General features: G+C 35.9%; 2 protein-coding genes across 3 annotated transcripts; both read right to left on the bottom strand.

Moving 5' to 3' along the window:
* Positions 1-745: 745 nt before the first annotated feature.
* Positions 746-5,681, bottom strand: LOC110818552 (COP9 signalosome complex subunit 5a). Its single transcript, XM_022047458.2, has 6 exons — positions 5,187-5,681; positions 3,104-3,385; positions 2,876-3,023; positions 2,399-2,484; positions 1,235-1,312; positions 746-1,115 (listed from the first exon to the last, which is right to left on the bottom strand). The coding sequence occupies exons 1-6, from the start codon at positions 5,589-5,591 to the stop codon at positions 1,026-1,028; spliced, it is 1,089 nt and encodes a 362-aa protein (XP_021903150.1). The 5' UTR covers positions 5,592-5,681; the 3' UTR covers positions 746-1,025.
* A 492-nt stretch (positions 5,682-6,173) lies between these two features.
* Positions 6,174-16,678, bottom strand: LOC110818586 (flocculation protein). Of its 2 annotated transcripts, none has more exons than XM_088207487.1 (13): positions 16,294-16,678; positions 15,640-15,704; positions 13,995-14,107; positions 13,757-13,842; positions 13,515-13,645; positions 12,789-12,971; positions 10,184-10,427; positions 9,952-10,028; positions 9,648-9,684; positions 9,243-9,432; positions 7,514-7,593; positions 6,896-7,019; positions 6,174-6,816 (listed from the first exon to the last, which is right to left on the bottom strand). In XM_088207487.1, the coding sequence occupies exons 1-13, from the start codon at positions 16,529-16,531 to the stop codon at positions 6,450-6,452; spliced, it is 1,935 nt and encodes a 644-aa protein (XP_088063613.1). In that variant the 5' UTR covers positions 16,532-16,678; the 3' UTR covers positions 6,174-6,449. The 2 variants fall into 2 exon arrangements, with proteins under 2 accessions (XP_088063613.1, XP_088063614.1); XM_088207488.1 differs by having other exon boundaries at positions 9,243-9,321; positions 16,294-16,675.
* Between the last annotated feature and the right edge of the window lie 246 nt (positions 16,679-16,924).

Raw genomic sequence — 16,924 nt, 5'->3', positions numbered from 1 at the left:
CTTTTTCAAAAAAAAAAAATATTTCTCTTCTTCTCAACTATTCAAATTTTCATTTTCTTTTTAGTTAATATACCTCTTCTAATTCTATATACATATATATATATATATATATCATAATAGCGTATTTTGGTTCTTATTTTTTCAAACATCATCAAACTATTCAAAAGCACTTAAATGGTATCTTTCTTTTTTGAAAAAGAAGGTGACAATATGCACACAAATGCTTACAGAGACAGGTGTTTGCGTGCAAGGCTGACAGCATAGGAGCCTAACTTGCTTTTTGGCCATATTAATTGGCTTTTCTTGGTTCAATTGAAAATTTCAATGGCTCGGGAATGTTAAAAGAATCAAAATATTGGAATTTCAATTATCAAAACCCATTAGTTTTTGTCTTTTAATTGTTTTACTGAATTGTAGAATCCAACTTTACCCAACTTCTTTCGGTTCAGTTCAATAATTCGTTTTGACTTTCTATATAAGTTTTCACCCTAATCGAGTGAAGTTGAGGTGTCTCGGGCGCAGGCCAGCCAATCCCAGTTGCTCTCAGACATTTTGATGCGTCAACCAGTTTACTACTTTACAACTTTGAAGGTATCAAGTGAGTTGATATTTACAAAGTGTATCGTAAAATGCAGGGTCAGTAGATTCATGGTCCTATTAATTGAATCAAATTAATCCATCCAACACTTCAAAGACAGCTAGTAATCAGAATAGTAAGTAACCAACCTATGTGAATGATGAACAATTGAATCATTTCAACTCCTTTCTGACTAAAATTTGGGCCGCCCCATAATGATTTTTTAACCAATCTTTAGTTTAAATAGCTGTGAATGCCGAAAAAAGACGCTAGTTAAACAAAAACCCTTCAAGATATAAAAGCACATTAGCAATGAATCCCCGGAGGACGTACACAAGTGCAAAGAAGTTACATAGCTTCTGAAGCAGGGCTCCAAAAAGCCATGCGCTTGGAACTTTTTCTCAGCTACTATGCCACCTTGAAGCTTTTCATCTAGCAGCAAATACTTTCATGCTTCAATCATTGGCTCGGGGCCAGACACCTCACAGCGAGATCTGTTTGACTGACGGACAGAGTTGAAAAGGATGTCCTTGATAACCTAAGCAGATAGGAGACACATATATTAATTTGGGAACACACAAATGAGACAAGGCAACATCCATTTATCATTGCACAATTGTTGACAACTGTGAGTCAATGGTACGAATAAGAAATCACCTGTGACATTAGTCCATGGACCTGCTCCACAGTTATCTTTGCACTGTCTCGAGTGATCTTTGCAAGTTGAGATTCTTCCTGCATTCATAAATTGTTATCCATGTTACTATAGCAAGTAGGAATCTGTATATAAGTGTGGGTGTTCTACACAGCCACACGCACAGAACTGTTGTTGAAAAGAATGCAAAGACCAGCAATATCTTTTTAACATTTAAAGCTTGTTCAACAACAGAAGTGGGAACGTTATAATTAGATAATTTTAAATTCAAAAGCCATTTCAAGTAGCACACAGGAGGCAGAAGGAAATCCAGCAAAAACACTGCTGTATAACACAAAACACGAGCAATAATTTTTAAACTTTTAAAGCTTATCCACTAACTGAAAGCAGAGAAGTAGGATAATTTTGAATTTTAAAGCCATTTCAAACAGTATCTGAGAGGCAGATGAGATTCATCAAAAACTGTTTTAGAAGAAAACAAATGGATGGTCGGAATGGTTCAGGAGAAAACTTACAGGGCAGGATAGGAAATATTAGAACAAATGAAGTGAAAAGATCATATTCTCCCAGTTCATGAGAGAAGGAAAACACAATTTAAATTGGTCCTTTCTATTGAAGAGTTGAAACGATGAAGAGATAGAAAGGATAATTGGAAATAATGCTCACACATGTATTACCCATTTAAAAAAATAATTTACTTCAGCAGAGGAAACAAGAAATTCACAGGAATGCTCACTTCTGCTCTCAAGTGAATCTACCTTTCATTCCATGGTTCTATCTATCTAATGAATGCAGATGTAAGGTATGTGCAACCAAATTGCTTTGTAACAGTTTATTTGGATGATTGAAAACCTTAAAGATGTAGTGGCCATGAAATATGATATTCCCAACAAATGAATAATATCATGTGATAGCAGTCATACAAATTGTTTAATTCGTGGAAGTTCTAAAAACCTCCTACACACAATAAAATAATCTAAAGAAATATTATGCTAAACATTAAAAAATGAATATTCTAGAAGAGAAGGCAGATTAAGCCTACCCTCAGCTAAGCTCTTCTGAAATTTGAAATAAAGGTCTAAATACAAGTTACCCACCAGACTCAATTAACGATAGGTAAATGTTACCACCTCTCCTTACGCATAAAATGGGAAAACTACACTGACCTCTTTCTTTCTTTGAAAAGGTCCTGGCACTATTCCACCCAACCTGGAGTGAGCCAGTTGATTCTCTGCTTGCTCCAGCTTCTCAGCTTCATGATCCAAAGAAAATTATTTCATCTCAAAGAAAGAGTAAGAGAAACAAGGAGCAGATCTTTGTATGAAATATATAATGAGTAAGATTAGTCATGCAACTAGAGTTCCTATCTATTTGCAAGCCTAATGAGTTCCAATCATGTAAAAATCATGAAATATAGGAGTCAAAGGGCACAGTATTTGTGTTTGTTTCTTTGGAATTCTAGGTGCAGTGCGGTCTGCTTTTCTGTATCTACCCAAAAAGGTGCTGCTTATGCCAAAAGTTTCTAACAAGTATATTAATGCATCTATCAAAAGCTTATCACAGTAATAAGTCCTTCAGTAACTACAAACAGTAAAAACTCTCAAAACTAAGGTTTTATTAAAAAAAAAATATCTGAGAATTACCTAAGTCGGAAATTTGACCAGCAACATAGTCTCCATTACCCAATAAAGGTGAAGATGAAAGTGTATTCACCCAGTACTTGTTCCAAAGCAAATCCAGAAGGTGACAATCAAGAGAGGACTTAAAATAAGTGATATCCAATGCATAATACTGCCAAAATATGTATGAGCAAGATTAGCCAGTGTCAATGTAATAAGAATCTCCAAATAAGCATTGGTGGATGTAACAACCTGTTTACAATGCACTCCAAAGTCTTCAATCTTATTCAGAGGAATTGTCTGATACTCAGAGACAGGATCATCTGGAGGCTTATATCCTTCTGGATATGTCCTGAATGCCCCAATCTCAACTTTCCCAGCTGAAACAGTCCTTGTTGGATCAATAACAACAGCTAAGAAGGGCTCCTGAAATTGCTGGTTGAGCATTTGTGTTGAAACATCAATTCCAGAAAGCCAGCATCCGTATCCAGGATGTGAATGATACCAACCAACGACATTCTCTAACCGTCCAGCCTACAAGACAATGTTCTAAACAATGAAACTAACTGTGTATGCTTATAGCTAATTACAGCTATCTTAAATTCAGACAAATCAATCACTACTGGTAAATAGCACCTAAATTGTAATCTATAAGAAGTAGCACACCATCTCTTAGTCTTAACATTCAGAAGACTCACAACCCTTTCTAATTGATGGAAGAACCAAATAGAGCCAATTTTCTATATTATAAGCATCTAGAGAACCTAAATTAAAATTATCTTCTGCTCTTCAAAAAGGCACCAGGGTACATAATGATGCAGTTCGCTAGAGGGTCTGTTTGGGAGAAGAGAATGGTATGGAATAGAATCAACAGAATATTTTACTTCACTAAGAGAGAGTGAAAACGAGAATAAAGTATTTTCAAGAAATTCCTCTAAACAAAGTATTTTCAAGACATATTTAGGATATAGTAGTCACCAAAATAAATTAATTCCTACTCCAACTTACTTTTTATCAGACTTTCCAACCATTTCAGGGAGAATGAGGATGAAATATTAGTCATCGAAGTTATTGAAGGATTAACTAGTAATCAGAATAAACTAAATCCTTCACCAACTTACTTTTTGTCCAACTTTCCATTCATTATTGGAAACGAAGGTGAAATACTACCTATCAACATTATTCAGGATACACAGAGTAATCAGAAAGAACTAATTCTCAATCCTATTTAGGTTTCATCTATTTACTTCCTATCTGTTGTAAAAAAACAAGGGTGAATACTCTCAACATTTTCCAATTGCCTGCAGAAACTCTCCCAAAAGATATTAAAAATTGTTATTCTCTTATATTTATCTCTCCATCGACTAATATTTTACTAAAAAGTTTGGTTGAGTAATTTCCATTTCATCTGTTTCCCCCCAACTAATATTTTTCCATGAGGACCAAATAACAGCTTTCTATTCACTCCTCCTCCCTCAGTCACAGCCTTTCGTCCATACAAGCGGAAGGAAATAAAGGGAAAGGATAGGAAGGGGTACGGAAACAGATTAACATTATCAATAAGAATGATTTATGGTTGACTTGGTTGGACCAATAAAATGAAGTATCCAGGCTCCATTTAGCAAAAACCAAATTGGTAATGTATCGATGATTACCACTTATATCATAAATGATTCCATTTAGAAATAAATTCTAAATAGGAGCGATCTCAACTGTTAATCAGTCGATTAAGAATAAAGTGGTTAATATGTTGAATATTTGATAGAAGACATGAAATAAATGAATGAAAAAAAAAAAAAAAAAAGGAAGTTGCAGAAAAAGACGCGGTATTTGGTTGATTATCACACCTCAGCACTCTAATTATTAGTAGCTTTTTCATATTTGAGTACTTTAAATTCAACACATTTTATCATAAATGATGTTTTTTTGCTAGTTCCAAACAATTCATTTTATTCCCTCCCCTCCGAAGGATCCCATCCTACACCCACCTCCTTCCTCTCAAACCCAGCCAATGAAGAGTGAACAATCAAAACTCTAGACTTCCCTAAAAAAGAGAATGATTAAAGAATCCAATGCTTTATTCAATGCAGAACTACATTTTTTAGGGAGGCTTTTTTTTTATACGAAAAAAAAAAAACCGGAATCATGAAGAGCCCCTAAATGGACAGGAATTGATAGTACCTGTCGCAGGAAAAGAAAGAGGCCAAACTATGTCTCTGTTCGAAATTAATTGCCGGGCAAAGAAAACAAAAATACATCCCTTTACAAAGGGCTACTGTCATACACAAACAGGGGAAAAAAAAAAAGCTAGGGTTGTAGTGAGTTTGGTTAGTACCAGCTTATTGGTTTGAGAATATTCGACCATGTACTCATAGGCATCAGCCTGGGCATTAACCCTAGTCTCGGTGCCTTCGACAGGGAGAGCAAAAGCATCCATAACGATGATGGCGTCACCGTCGGTCTTGCCCTGCATAAGGCCCATGACCTCGATGGTCCCACCGGAGCGTGCGTGGACGACCATCTTGAGGAGGGCGAGTGCGGAGATCTTGACGCGCTTAAAGTAGTGAGGATCGTTGGCCCAAGGCTTCTCTTGCTGGAACTTTCCCTGGCCAGCCTCGTCGTAGTAGAAGATTGAATCAGACGACAGGTCCGGTGGCTCCATCGGCAGTATATTGTTCTCAAGTTCCCATGTTTGCTGGGCGATTAGCGAAGAAGATGACGACGATGGATTAGGCTCCATTGATCCTACTAGCTCACTACAACGAGCTTTGATAGTTTGTCCTTTTTTTTTCAGAAAAAGCAAGCAAAGTTTTCTCTCGACTATTTTATTTACGTAAAGGATTCCAGATTCCCAAGTCGGCCGAGGATCAGAAAGAACAGTTAAATTGGGCCAGTTCCCACATCTAATAGGCCCAATCTATTCCTAATTAGCAGTCCATTATTCTGTTGAACCACCTCGGATCTTCAAACCAAGTCTACCTTAATTACTCTCGTCCAGCCGCATTTTGATAATTCATTTTCAACTAATATAATTTAGTCATTTATATACGAATGTAACCCAGCCTTATAATTTAAAATAAAAAATAATTTATCCTAAAATAAACACAAATCTATTGAATCAAGCATTTTTATCAATTATGTTATACATGGATATTAACTTCAATTCTTAATTTTTACGTTAAGAGATTAAAAGAAAAATGATTGGAAAAAAATTAATACCCATACTTTGCTAAAATTTATCGTAGGAATATTGATCAGCAAACTACTTTCCTTTTAACATTTGAATTATCACTTCTCACGTGCTTGGCAGCAGTCTCCCAGGTGATACAACAAACACCAATTTCATTGGGACTAACAAAGTGTTCTATTGCAATTCTCACATGAAAAAGAACTAGAACCTCGTGGCAGTTTCTGTTCTTAAAATTTAAAAATCTACCCACTACCTCTCACCACAATTGTTGGAAAAAGAAAAACCTAATATGGAACGCGTAGATAAGAAATTCCTTACAGCTTACAAATGCCTTGTTGCGGTAATATAAGATATCCTGGAAACTAGTTTACAATGATTTTACAGTAAAGGAACATATGCAGATAAGCCTTATTTCCCCCTGCTCTTGGCCCTCCTATTGTAGCCGCCGAGTTTCCTTCCCTGTTGCTTCTCAACAACAGGACTTCTTGCCTTGCCTGCCTGGCGGCTTTTTGGAGTTGGCTGAGTCAAGTCATGTGACAACTCAGGGTGCCTTTTCGGACTTGGCTGAGTCAAGTCCTGTGACAACTCTTCTTGGTACATGCAATGACTGTTTTGGGAGCCAGTGGCAAGATTATCAATTTCTACAACTGGGACATCCATGTAAGATTCACTCAGAAGCTCACAGTTTTGCTCCAAATTGGTATTTGCAGTCACCTTGTCATGGCAAGAACTAGCTGGATTGTTTTCCTCATTAGATGGCATAGGTTTCGGTTCCCTGTCCAAATCATTATGAGATAATATGTAACATAGAAGTCAAAAGAAAAAAAAAAAGAGCAATTAGATCAATCTCTCACCGAGACCCTGAAGAAGTGAAACCATTAGAAATAAATGGATCCCCTATTCCCTCTCTTGAAGTTGACCCATTTCTATCATGTACTCTTGTATCTGGAATTGCATTCAGAGCCAAGACAACCGTACCTGAAGGAACAATGATCAATGAGAACCAAAATGAAAGCTGATCTCCCTAAGCCACGACCCAATCCCCCACTCAACACATAAAAAAAATGAACGACAGAAGGAGCCAACTAAAGAAAGAAAATGTTATGATATATTGACATTAGGGAAAGATATTGATGCAAAGACCTTTTATCCATGAAACTTTTGAACTTTTTCATTCATCCACAACAGAGTGCAGAAAAAGATCATCATCATAAATGCAAAGCAGTTTTATAGATCAAAATCAGTTCAGTTACAAAAATGTTTAATAAGCCTCTTTATTTAAAACTAAAACAAAATGAGCATCCAAAAGAATAAAAAAGAATTCAATATGCATGACCTAAGTCATGTAAAACTAATAATTACTATAACCCATAAAAATTGTGGTGGTACTTCTTATGGAAACGTATGATTGGATCGAAGGAAAGAACTGAAAAACAATTTTCTCATCAAGCAGCAATCTGTCAATTATTTACCTTGTTTAGTTCCTTCTTTTACTGGTGATGCCTGGCTAGTACCATCGGCATTCCTCTCAATATCAGCAGCATCAGCTCCACTGTGGACAAAAAGTACTTAGGAAGTGTGAATGAACTCATAAGAAACATGAACAGTAGATTAGTACAACACAACATTCATATTCTGTATTAGGAAGAGAAACAAACAAGTCGTTTTTCAATTTTTAATTTTTTGCTGATTATCTATAAAAACTTGCCAATTTATTACCTCGCTATATTAATTATTCCGGCTAGTATTACGGCTAAACTTGAAAGGATCCAACGTAAATTCCTTTGGGGTGATGACAAAGAGAATACGAGATACCATTTGGTGAGGTGAATTGATGTGAAGAAGCCTATAGCAGAGGGGGGTCTTGGCCTTAGATCTATTGTTGAGATGAATTGTGCACTTCAAAGCAAATGGCTGTGGAGGTTTGTCAACGAGGAAGGAAAACTTTGGAGAAGGGTGGTGGAGGTGAGATGGGGGGAGAAGGGAAAATATAAACCACACGGGATGATCTTTGGAAGAAAATCAGTAGGGGTGGCAGTAGGCTTTTGGAGTGTGTCGGGTGGCATGTTGAGAATGGGACGGGGATTCAGATTTGGCAGGATGAATGGTTGGATGAGGGTATGTGTGGGGGGGAGAGGTTGGAATGCGAGGGTTAAAAGAAACTTGAAGGACTGGAAAGTGGAAGAATACTGCAATCTGCTCAGTTGTTTGACTGATATTAAGCTGAGGGAGAATGGAGACAGCAGATTTTGGAAACTTGACAAGCAGAAGGGCTTCTCGGTATTCATTTTACAATTACTTACGCAAAAAAGAGGGAGATGGTGTGCTGACAGCACCTTGCAATCAGATTTGGAAATCAAAAGCTCCTCCCACAATGTCTTTTTTTGCTTGGGAAGCTGCTAGAGGAAGTATCCTTACTATTGATATGTTGAAGAGGAAAGGCAACATTTTGGTAAACAAATGCTATCTTTACAAAAGTGCTGAGGAATCATGCAATCATCTCTTACTCAATTGCCCGGTCGTTTACAATATTTGGACAACTGTCTATGGGATTCTGGGGTTAAATTGGCTTAGTGCGGATCCAATTGGAAAGGAATTATGAGCGTGGTCGGGTATATGCAAAAAGAAAAAATATTTATTCTTACTTTCACTTACCATTCTTTGAGTTGTGTAGAAGGAAATAACTACGAGAGTTTTTGAGAATATAGAAACTGACTTTATAAAAATTAGAAATAAATTGATTAACGTTTTTTATTTTATTTTGTTGGATCATGTCATGAAAGATTGGAATGGTCATTGACCACTTAACTGATATATAATTATTTTGTATACGGGTGGTACCCCCTTAGTACTGTTGTCCACAATAATATACTTCTCTTTTATTTCAAAAAAAAAAAATTTGCTGATTCTTAGAGGTGGTTAATATAGTAATATTGTTGTTTATACCACTGGTTGAAGTGCAACTCCTTAACATCAGTCAAGGTTCTCGTAGAGACATGTTGAGGATGGGGTACCAGCAAATATAGCATAGTGTAGGCACAGACAATGAAAGTCATGATTCAAGAACTAGGAGCTAACTTAGTATTTAATCCCTATTATTATCCATGTTATGGATTGTTGCAATAATACAGGTAGACAAATTGTGTCTCAAAAAGGAAGAGATGAAAGGGAGTATCCATAAGGTGCATAGGTCACAAGTACCTGTGTGTAGTCTTTATGTTTTCAGGTGATTCACGTCTTTGTGTGGAGCTTAATGTCTCTTCTACGCCATCCCGCAGGCCTAATTTAGAAGGAAATATATCAGTGAAATATAAAGAAGCTACAAACTGTCTGCATGTGGCATTGTTCTTAATCATTTCAAACCCAGACATAGGGATCTGATCACTGTATACTGAAAAAAAAAAAAAAAAAGAAAGAATGGGAACCATGTGTTGCAGAAAAGTAATACAATATATTAACTTTTTCAGTAAAAAGAAAGAATAAAAGGAAAAGCACCAATCATATTAAGAAAATAACAAACCATCACAGAAAACCAACACACATATAATGGTAAATGTCAGTTGCATTGAGGCAAAATCAAAAAAGGACAAGATTTAGAAGAAGCACCTGTTGCTCCCTCAGTGGTTCGATTTGCTCCAAAAACCTTCATTAAGATAGGAAAAAAGTTATGACATAAGATGATTTATATAGTAAGTGTCAGATTACTGTGACATAATTCAGGAAAAAATTGCCCACAAATAAAATTCCAATAGGATAGCATGAACAGATGTACCATAACAAATGTTTAAGCTCATTCTTAGATCAGTTACAGTCAGAAAGACAAACAAATACAGAGAAGAGAGGGAAATATGGGCGAAAGCATAGCTGCAGAGGAAGATAGCTGAATAATCTCCACCACAACTCAAAATACCTGATTATGTTCAGAACTGGAAATGGCTGGATTTTGGAAGCTGTTATTTTGCAGCCCGTCTTGCATCATCTTTGAAACTGAAGCACCAAAAATGAGGTTTCATGTCTTATATCACGTATGTGTTAAAGTCAGAATATTCAGGAAAAAGGATTTATTTAAAATATCTGAGCATCTGCTCTACTATAGATGCCAAGAAATTAGTGAAATTCACCATGCATATATTAAGAAGTACCTTCAGCAAAATTTAAAAATCCATCCCTGGGTTTTGCATAGCCAGGCATTTTATCTCCTACAACAGCTTCATTTTTATTCCCTGCTAAAGAGTTGAGGCCACTTCTGTGTTCTAAAGAGAAAGCAGACCAATCAACTTTTGAGGATGGTAGGTTCTTTAACATCTCTTCTGTGGCCTTAGACCTCACTCTTCGTAGCTCCTCCTGGATATTCCATGAACCCGCAGAGAGGAAGTCCCTTTTCAGCTGCACTCAAGCTTAAGCATGTCAACCAAAATGAAACAAGGAGAACACTGGATTGATACATTTTTTTTCGCTTATTTGACTAAATTATTTGAATATATACTACAGAATAAACAAGCATACATGATAATTTTTTATCCACGCACGATTGAACAGAATAACGTCCTGGAATATCTTTACATATCAAAGCATAAGAAAACAAAAAAGATGGTCTGAGAACTTTTAAGTCCAAGAAAAGCTACATCGTTAGTTATCAATCTGCTTCTTTATCAACATCATAATTTTTTTCCTGTTCCTGATCCACAGCAGATAAATTCCAAAATCCCAGTCCATAAAAATGCCTGACATCATTCCAGTTGCAGCACCTACATAGAGCCACCGACAATAGTGCTCTTATCATACAGTTTAAAGTTTCAGAATCCAGAGATTATATCCCAATTTGCAATACGTGCAAAGATTTTGCCATTCTAAGCTTAATGTGGTCTCCTAGATCCAGATCCCATTCAAAGAATGCATATAGTCAAGAGTGATAAATTTATTTCAAAAAATAGTTAGGAGTGATTAATGGAGTACATAATGGGTTAACCCGCCCCTTCTCACCGAATTGGTGGAACCAAGGGGGACCATGGCCCTTCCTTGTCCCCTCCTTGGTTCCCATTCATTTTAATCTATTAGTATATAATAGATACCGTCCCCCTACCCACACCCCCACTCCTTTCTTCCACAACAAGTAGCCACAATAAACGAACGAGTACTTTTTTCTTATTCCTCTTAGTTTTGTAATATATTTATACATTCCCCTCTGCTTGGTTCCAATGCGTACACACAAACACATGCATCTATCAATAAAAATCACATATACATGATTATCTATATGTTATATAGCAAAGAGACATTAAGTTTGAATTCTAACAAATGTTTTCTTCTTAATTGCCCAATAACAGTAAAAATCAACGTGTATACTATGTATATTATATTCTGTACAGATGAAATTTAAAACAATCAACAAAAAAACAGAGATATATAAAATTAGATTGGTTGGCAATCCATCTTAGTGAAAGAGTTTAGCTCATATTAATCATGAGGAAAAACTAGAAAAACAAAAAGCTACTCACTCAAGCTAAACTAAAATTTAAATATAGTACACTTTGTTGTTAAAAAGTACGGTAATAAGTAACTCCAATGCAAGAGCTTTGACCTTGCACCCTGATTTATTTTTTGGAATATATATTTATTGATCGCCCTGTTACAACAAATTCTAGTTTCACTTTTACATAGACGGATAAAGTTATTAGGTAATGGCTAGGGTATAGGTAAGAAGTTGTTCACCGATAGGACATGGCAGATACGGGTTACAGAGTTTATGCCCCCACAACATAGATATTCAAAATCCGCATTTGTTTGTATTTACGTATTTATCCCATTTATAGATCCTCACAGACTTAACACCTAGGATTTCTTTTTTAAAAAAAAAAATTTCCTCCCCAATCTGTTTTGTGTTGTTCAGTTCCTATCTCTCACACAAAGCAGTTGTCCTGCACTTGCACAACCATAACCCAGACACCTCACAAGATGCCACAGCCTGCAAAGCTACTGTTTGAGGAGATGACGAATAGCCGTATTCGTTTCAGCCATCTTCTATGAGCACTGAGAACACGTTTCATAGCCATCATTCGCATTTGTTTATTAATATGCTCAGTCCAGATCTACATTTTGTATGTTTGCTTTTTGAATGACTATTTTAACAGTGAGTTGGTGACCATCTAAAATCTGCATCATGGTTATTTTTGTTTTCTTGCTTTTTATTTCTTATTTTTGTAAAAGAAACAGCTATATTTTGATGATATTTATATGCAATATATCTAGAGAGAGAAAGAGAGGTGTCGACGATTGTCATAAAATTGTGTCTAACTCTTATAATATTGACGGTTCACATCATGTCCTGACCCTGATGAATTTAACACCAAATCCTCTTCCTTCAATATCCCACTATCAAATTCTTCTTTGCTTTTGTCCGAACTCGCTATTTCAGAAGCATCTTCCCCTCAAATGCTGATATATAGGTTTTTTGTTTTGGGTAAATATGCAGGTAGACAGAGTGGATTTATTTGAAGGTAATGAATGATCGGTAATAATGGTAAAAATGGGTGATGGGTGGGTGTCGGATAAAAGGATTCACCAGTATGGTGGGTGCCAACACAGATAACAAATATAATTCATACCCACACTTGCTGTAGGGCAGCTGTGCACAACTCTTTATTTTGCGAAGCAGGTATAGGCTATACTAGATCCAGCCCATAACCATTGACACATATAGCACAACAATTAAATAGTGTATACTGCAAGATATAGATCAACCTCTACCTTGGTTGAAGACACAGAATTATCACCCACTGAATATGGTGTTTCTTCTCCAAAAGGTTGTATTTTAACCGGTGATGGGGATGTAAATTCAATGTGCTTTATAGACGGAGATGCCCATGGAGGACGCCTTTGCATGTACGATTTTGCCATATCCACTGGTGAACCCAGTTCATCATCAGTAGCCTGCATCATTCAAATCAAATTATAATATTATATTCACTTATAGATCCTAAATAACTGCTATCAATGTTACGCACAGATGAAGCTTAAAACAACAAAGTTCGTATTTCAATGCATCCTTTGTTCCCAAACTTCCACTTTTTCTACTAATGAACAGAGCTTTACATATGGAACTATAGGAAGAAACTTCCTTGACACAAAATCAAGCATTTTAGAACTGCTAAGATGTGCACCTAGACAGAGAAGCAACCAACCCCTAATCCCCCCCATCCCCCCCAAACAAAAAATAATTAAAAAAAATAAAACTGCTGCAACAAAAAACTAAAAAACTAAATCCATTAGTTGCCAGTTGGTCAACAGCAAGGCTCAAATAATTTTCTTTATCAACCACTTTTTTCCTTAAAAAACCAGAAGGGAAAAGATGAGGAAGGGAACTCGGACTAATATACCTCTAAATCTGCACAAATATATATCCAGAACAAATTCAGTAATTGATATCAATAAAGCAAACCCTCTCATATCACATTGTATGGAAGGAGTACTAACATGAGATACAGAGCTCAAGCTGCAAATTCCATGTTCCAATTTGGACTTTGAATTTGAGCCCAGTTTCTTCTCCTCTAACCATTTTCTTGCTTCCATAACAGCTTTATCAGTCATATCAGACATGGCAACATCTGAAACATAAGTAATATTTGAAAAATAGGGATTTTTGTCATTCCTTGGGCTTGCAACAGTTTCTGAATGAAAGGCCATAGCCCTGCTAACAGTACAGTTGGGTAACTTACTTGGTCTCATATCCTCAGTGTCAGCAGTGATGGGAAGATCTATAACTCTTGACTTAACAATATTTGTTAGTCTATCACATTCTTCCCTGGTCAAACATGAAAATACCACTAAGATCTTAAAGTCAACCCATAAGCCAATTATCAAACAAATACATGGAAGATGAAATGAAAATTTGACCAGCAAGTAAAATGAGAATGCTTTGTTAAATATTAAGAAGCTAGGAAATCCTCAAATTACCTTGTGAAGGTCTCCTTCATGAGAAGCTGTTCAATAACACGCATAGTTTCACTCTTCCATGCAATTTGTGGGGTTTGATTTATGAAACATCTGACCATTTCTGATGCCACATTCTAAAAGATGCATAAATAAATAAAAGAAAAATCATAGTCAAGAGATATTAGAGGAAACAAAAACAGAAAGATGATATAATCATAATCATACCCAAATGATAAATAGTGAACAATGAATACCAAGCTCCAGTTATTCAAATTTGATTAGAGGAAATATAAAATCCACACGGTTGAAGAAACAAAAACAGAAATATGATTATATCACAAGACAGACCATCAATACCGAGGAATGAAGGTTCCCTCCAACAGAAAAACAAACTTTAGTCAGATGAAATGGGCACAAAGGTAAGCGATTGAGAACCACTACATCCAGTTCGTAGTCCATTTCAACCATTTATTAATTAGACTTCAGTAATTAGTTTGCTTAAAAATTCAAAATGCTGAGCTTAATTCCACTCTTTCTAACATGTTCAGTAAATTCACTAGCATATTTAAGACAATTTAGAATTCGAACATACAGATAAAAATCCCATACCATGACAAGTTCTATTTTCGGAACCTAAGAGACCTTATACAGGAGTGAGCTGTGGAGAGAGCAATTCATGTAGCAAAAGCACAGAGATAAGAATGCCATCCTCTGATTAGGTATATAGGCTGAGGCATCTTAAGAGTGCTCACCTCTGAACATTATTGTCTTCTATTATTATTTTAAATTAAATATAAATATATAAAACATATAAAATTATAAGTGAAAAATTAAATTTAATCATCAATTCATGATTCAACTAATTTTGTTGTAATATTTTAAATGGATAAATAGTTAAATTTGATATAATCCATATACACGTGTGCAATTCTCCTGTGGAAGTATACGAATGTTTACATATTCCTGATATAAACTTCCGCATTGTTTTTAATCTATAAGAATAATCACTTAGTAGAGATACTGGTGCCCATGGAATCGAAGTAATATTATTCCTACATGAGAAAGGAAACTTACGTCTGTTGTTAATCTATAAGAATACTCACTCGGTAGATATACCGATGTCGTGGAATCAGAGTAATACTGTCTGTACGTGAGTAAAAAATCTTATGTCTTTGATATGTTAAACTGTTAAAAGAGTGTAAAAAGTTTGAATATGGCTAATAATTCATACAAATTTACAAGCTTATCTAATATTCATGTACCATGAATAAAGAACTGAAAATGTGTCTAGATGGCAACATCTATTATCATAACCAGGCTAGCATGGATATGATTCATGATATGTAGAGTTCTTTGAATTTTGCTTCAATAATATGCCCTTGTTCCTTACCATTTATCATGAAAGTATTAATAGCATGGCATTTTAACTATAGATTTGAGACATGTTCCTCAAGAAACCAAGTAAAATGCAACTATACATGCTGGCATAACTAACTGTGAATCATACAAATGAATTTAAACACAATTCTGTGCAGATTATTTAGAACTGCTAAAATTGCATATAGAACCCAATCTGCTTACCTAAGTAGGGGAATAAGAGCACCTAGTTCAAAACACAGCCCATGCATCTAAAATTACAGAAAGAAATACAGAGTGGATTCATTACCTTCTGCACTGCTTCATCCCCTGGAGAAGAAATATCATTCTCATTGTTGCTATCATCAAGATCATCTGCAAATATTGGAAACAAAAGGGAATCCTGTTAGGAAAAGAAGACAGAAGGCTCCCAACCGGAGCAATCTTTTCTCTGTGGTTAACTGGCACAACTACGACAGTTATAAATCTCAGTTGGAATAAACAGCAGTAAGTTTAAGAAGTCTATTAGATCAAAAACTAAAAATTTCGACATTTAGCATCACTGCAAAGGCACAGTAGTCCAACCAGAAAATAAGGTGCTACCGCTTACACTAGAAGTTGAGATGCTTAACTCTCTGCCAATTGAATATTAATATGATTCACTAAATTTTGTTTCCAAATATATAAAAGTTCAATGCAACTGAACAAGAAGCTCAACTGTTAGACAGAATTTTAAGCAAAAACAAGTAGCACCTGTTATTATCAAGTACAGGAACTAGTGTTGCATGACAAAACAAAGTACAGATCTCCTCACAAGGTTATGAACTTAGGACTGATGTAAAAAAACAAAACGAAGGCAGTCTTCCTAAAACAGAATCCGTAACTAAAATCCCTATACCTAACATAACGATTTATACACACAGCGTGCAAGAGATAATGAAACTAAGAAAAAAAAAACGCATGCCTGAAGAAGAAGAGGATGAAGAAGAGTCGGAGAAGAAGACAGAGGAGAGGATTTTTCCGGCCCCGGTGGCGATCATGCGAGTTGGAGAGTAAATGAGGCGGGAGATCCAATTAGGGTTTTGATGACCCGGATTGTCCAATATGGGTCTTTCATATGGTGTTCTCGGGGTCGCGGCTCGCCTGGGTCGGACAATCTTGCCGCCCGATCTGGCGCGGCCGGAACCGTAGTTTGAAGCCATGCTCGATCTTACGCGCACGGGAGAGACAGAGACAGGGAGAGGAGGGGGAGTTCGTTGCCGGGAGGTTATGGTTAAAAACGCCAGATGTTCGTCTTATATTTGTTTATTAATTTATCTTGAGAGTTCTTATGATTTATTTCTTATTTTCCCAGAAGAATGAAGGGAGATGGCTAAAAGGGTTGCGGATTTAGAACTTATACATGTGGCGAATATTAATGACGTGTCGTGAATTGATTGGCTAAAAAATAAAAACCTATAAAAATGAAAATGAGAAGTTACCGTTGAAAACCACTACTTGCTTATATTTTCTTTTTTTAGGGTTAGCTGGAGATTTTATATCTTATTTTAACATGTAAAAAATATTAAGAATTTTGTTATTTAGCATATGATGTT

Source organism: Carica papaya, chromosome 7, assembly GCF_054855325.1.
Source record: "Carica papaya isolate Zhongbai chromosome 7, ASM5485532v1, whole genome shotgun sequence".
In the NCBI taxonomy this organism is placed as follows: domain Eukaryota; kingdom Viridiplantae; phylum Streptophyta; class Magnoliopsida; order Brassicales; family Caricaceae; genus Carica; species Carica papaya.
The sequence above is the reverse complement of the archived record's forward strand: the minus strand, read 5'-3'. Positions and strand labels throughout refer to the sequence as shown.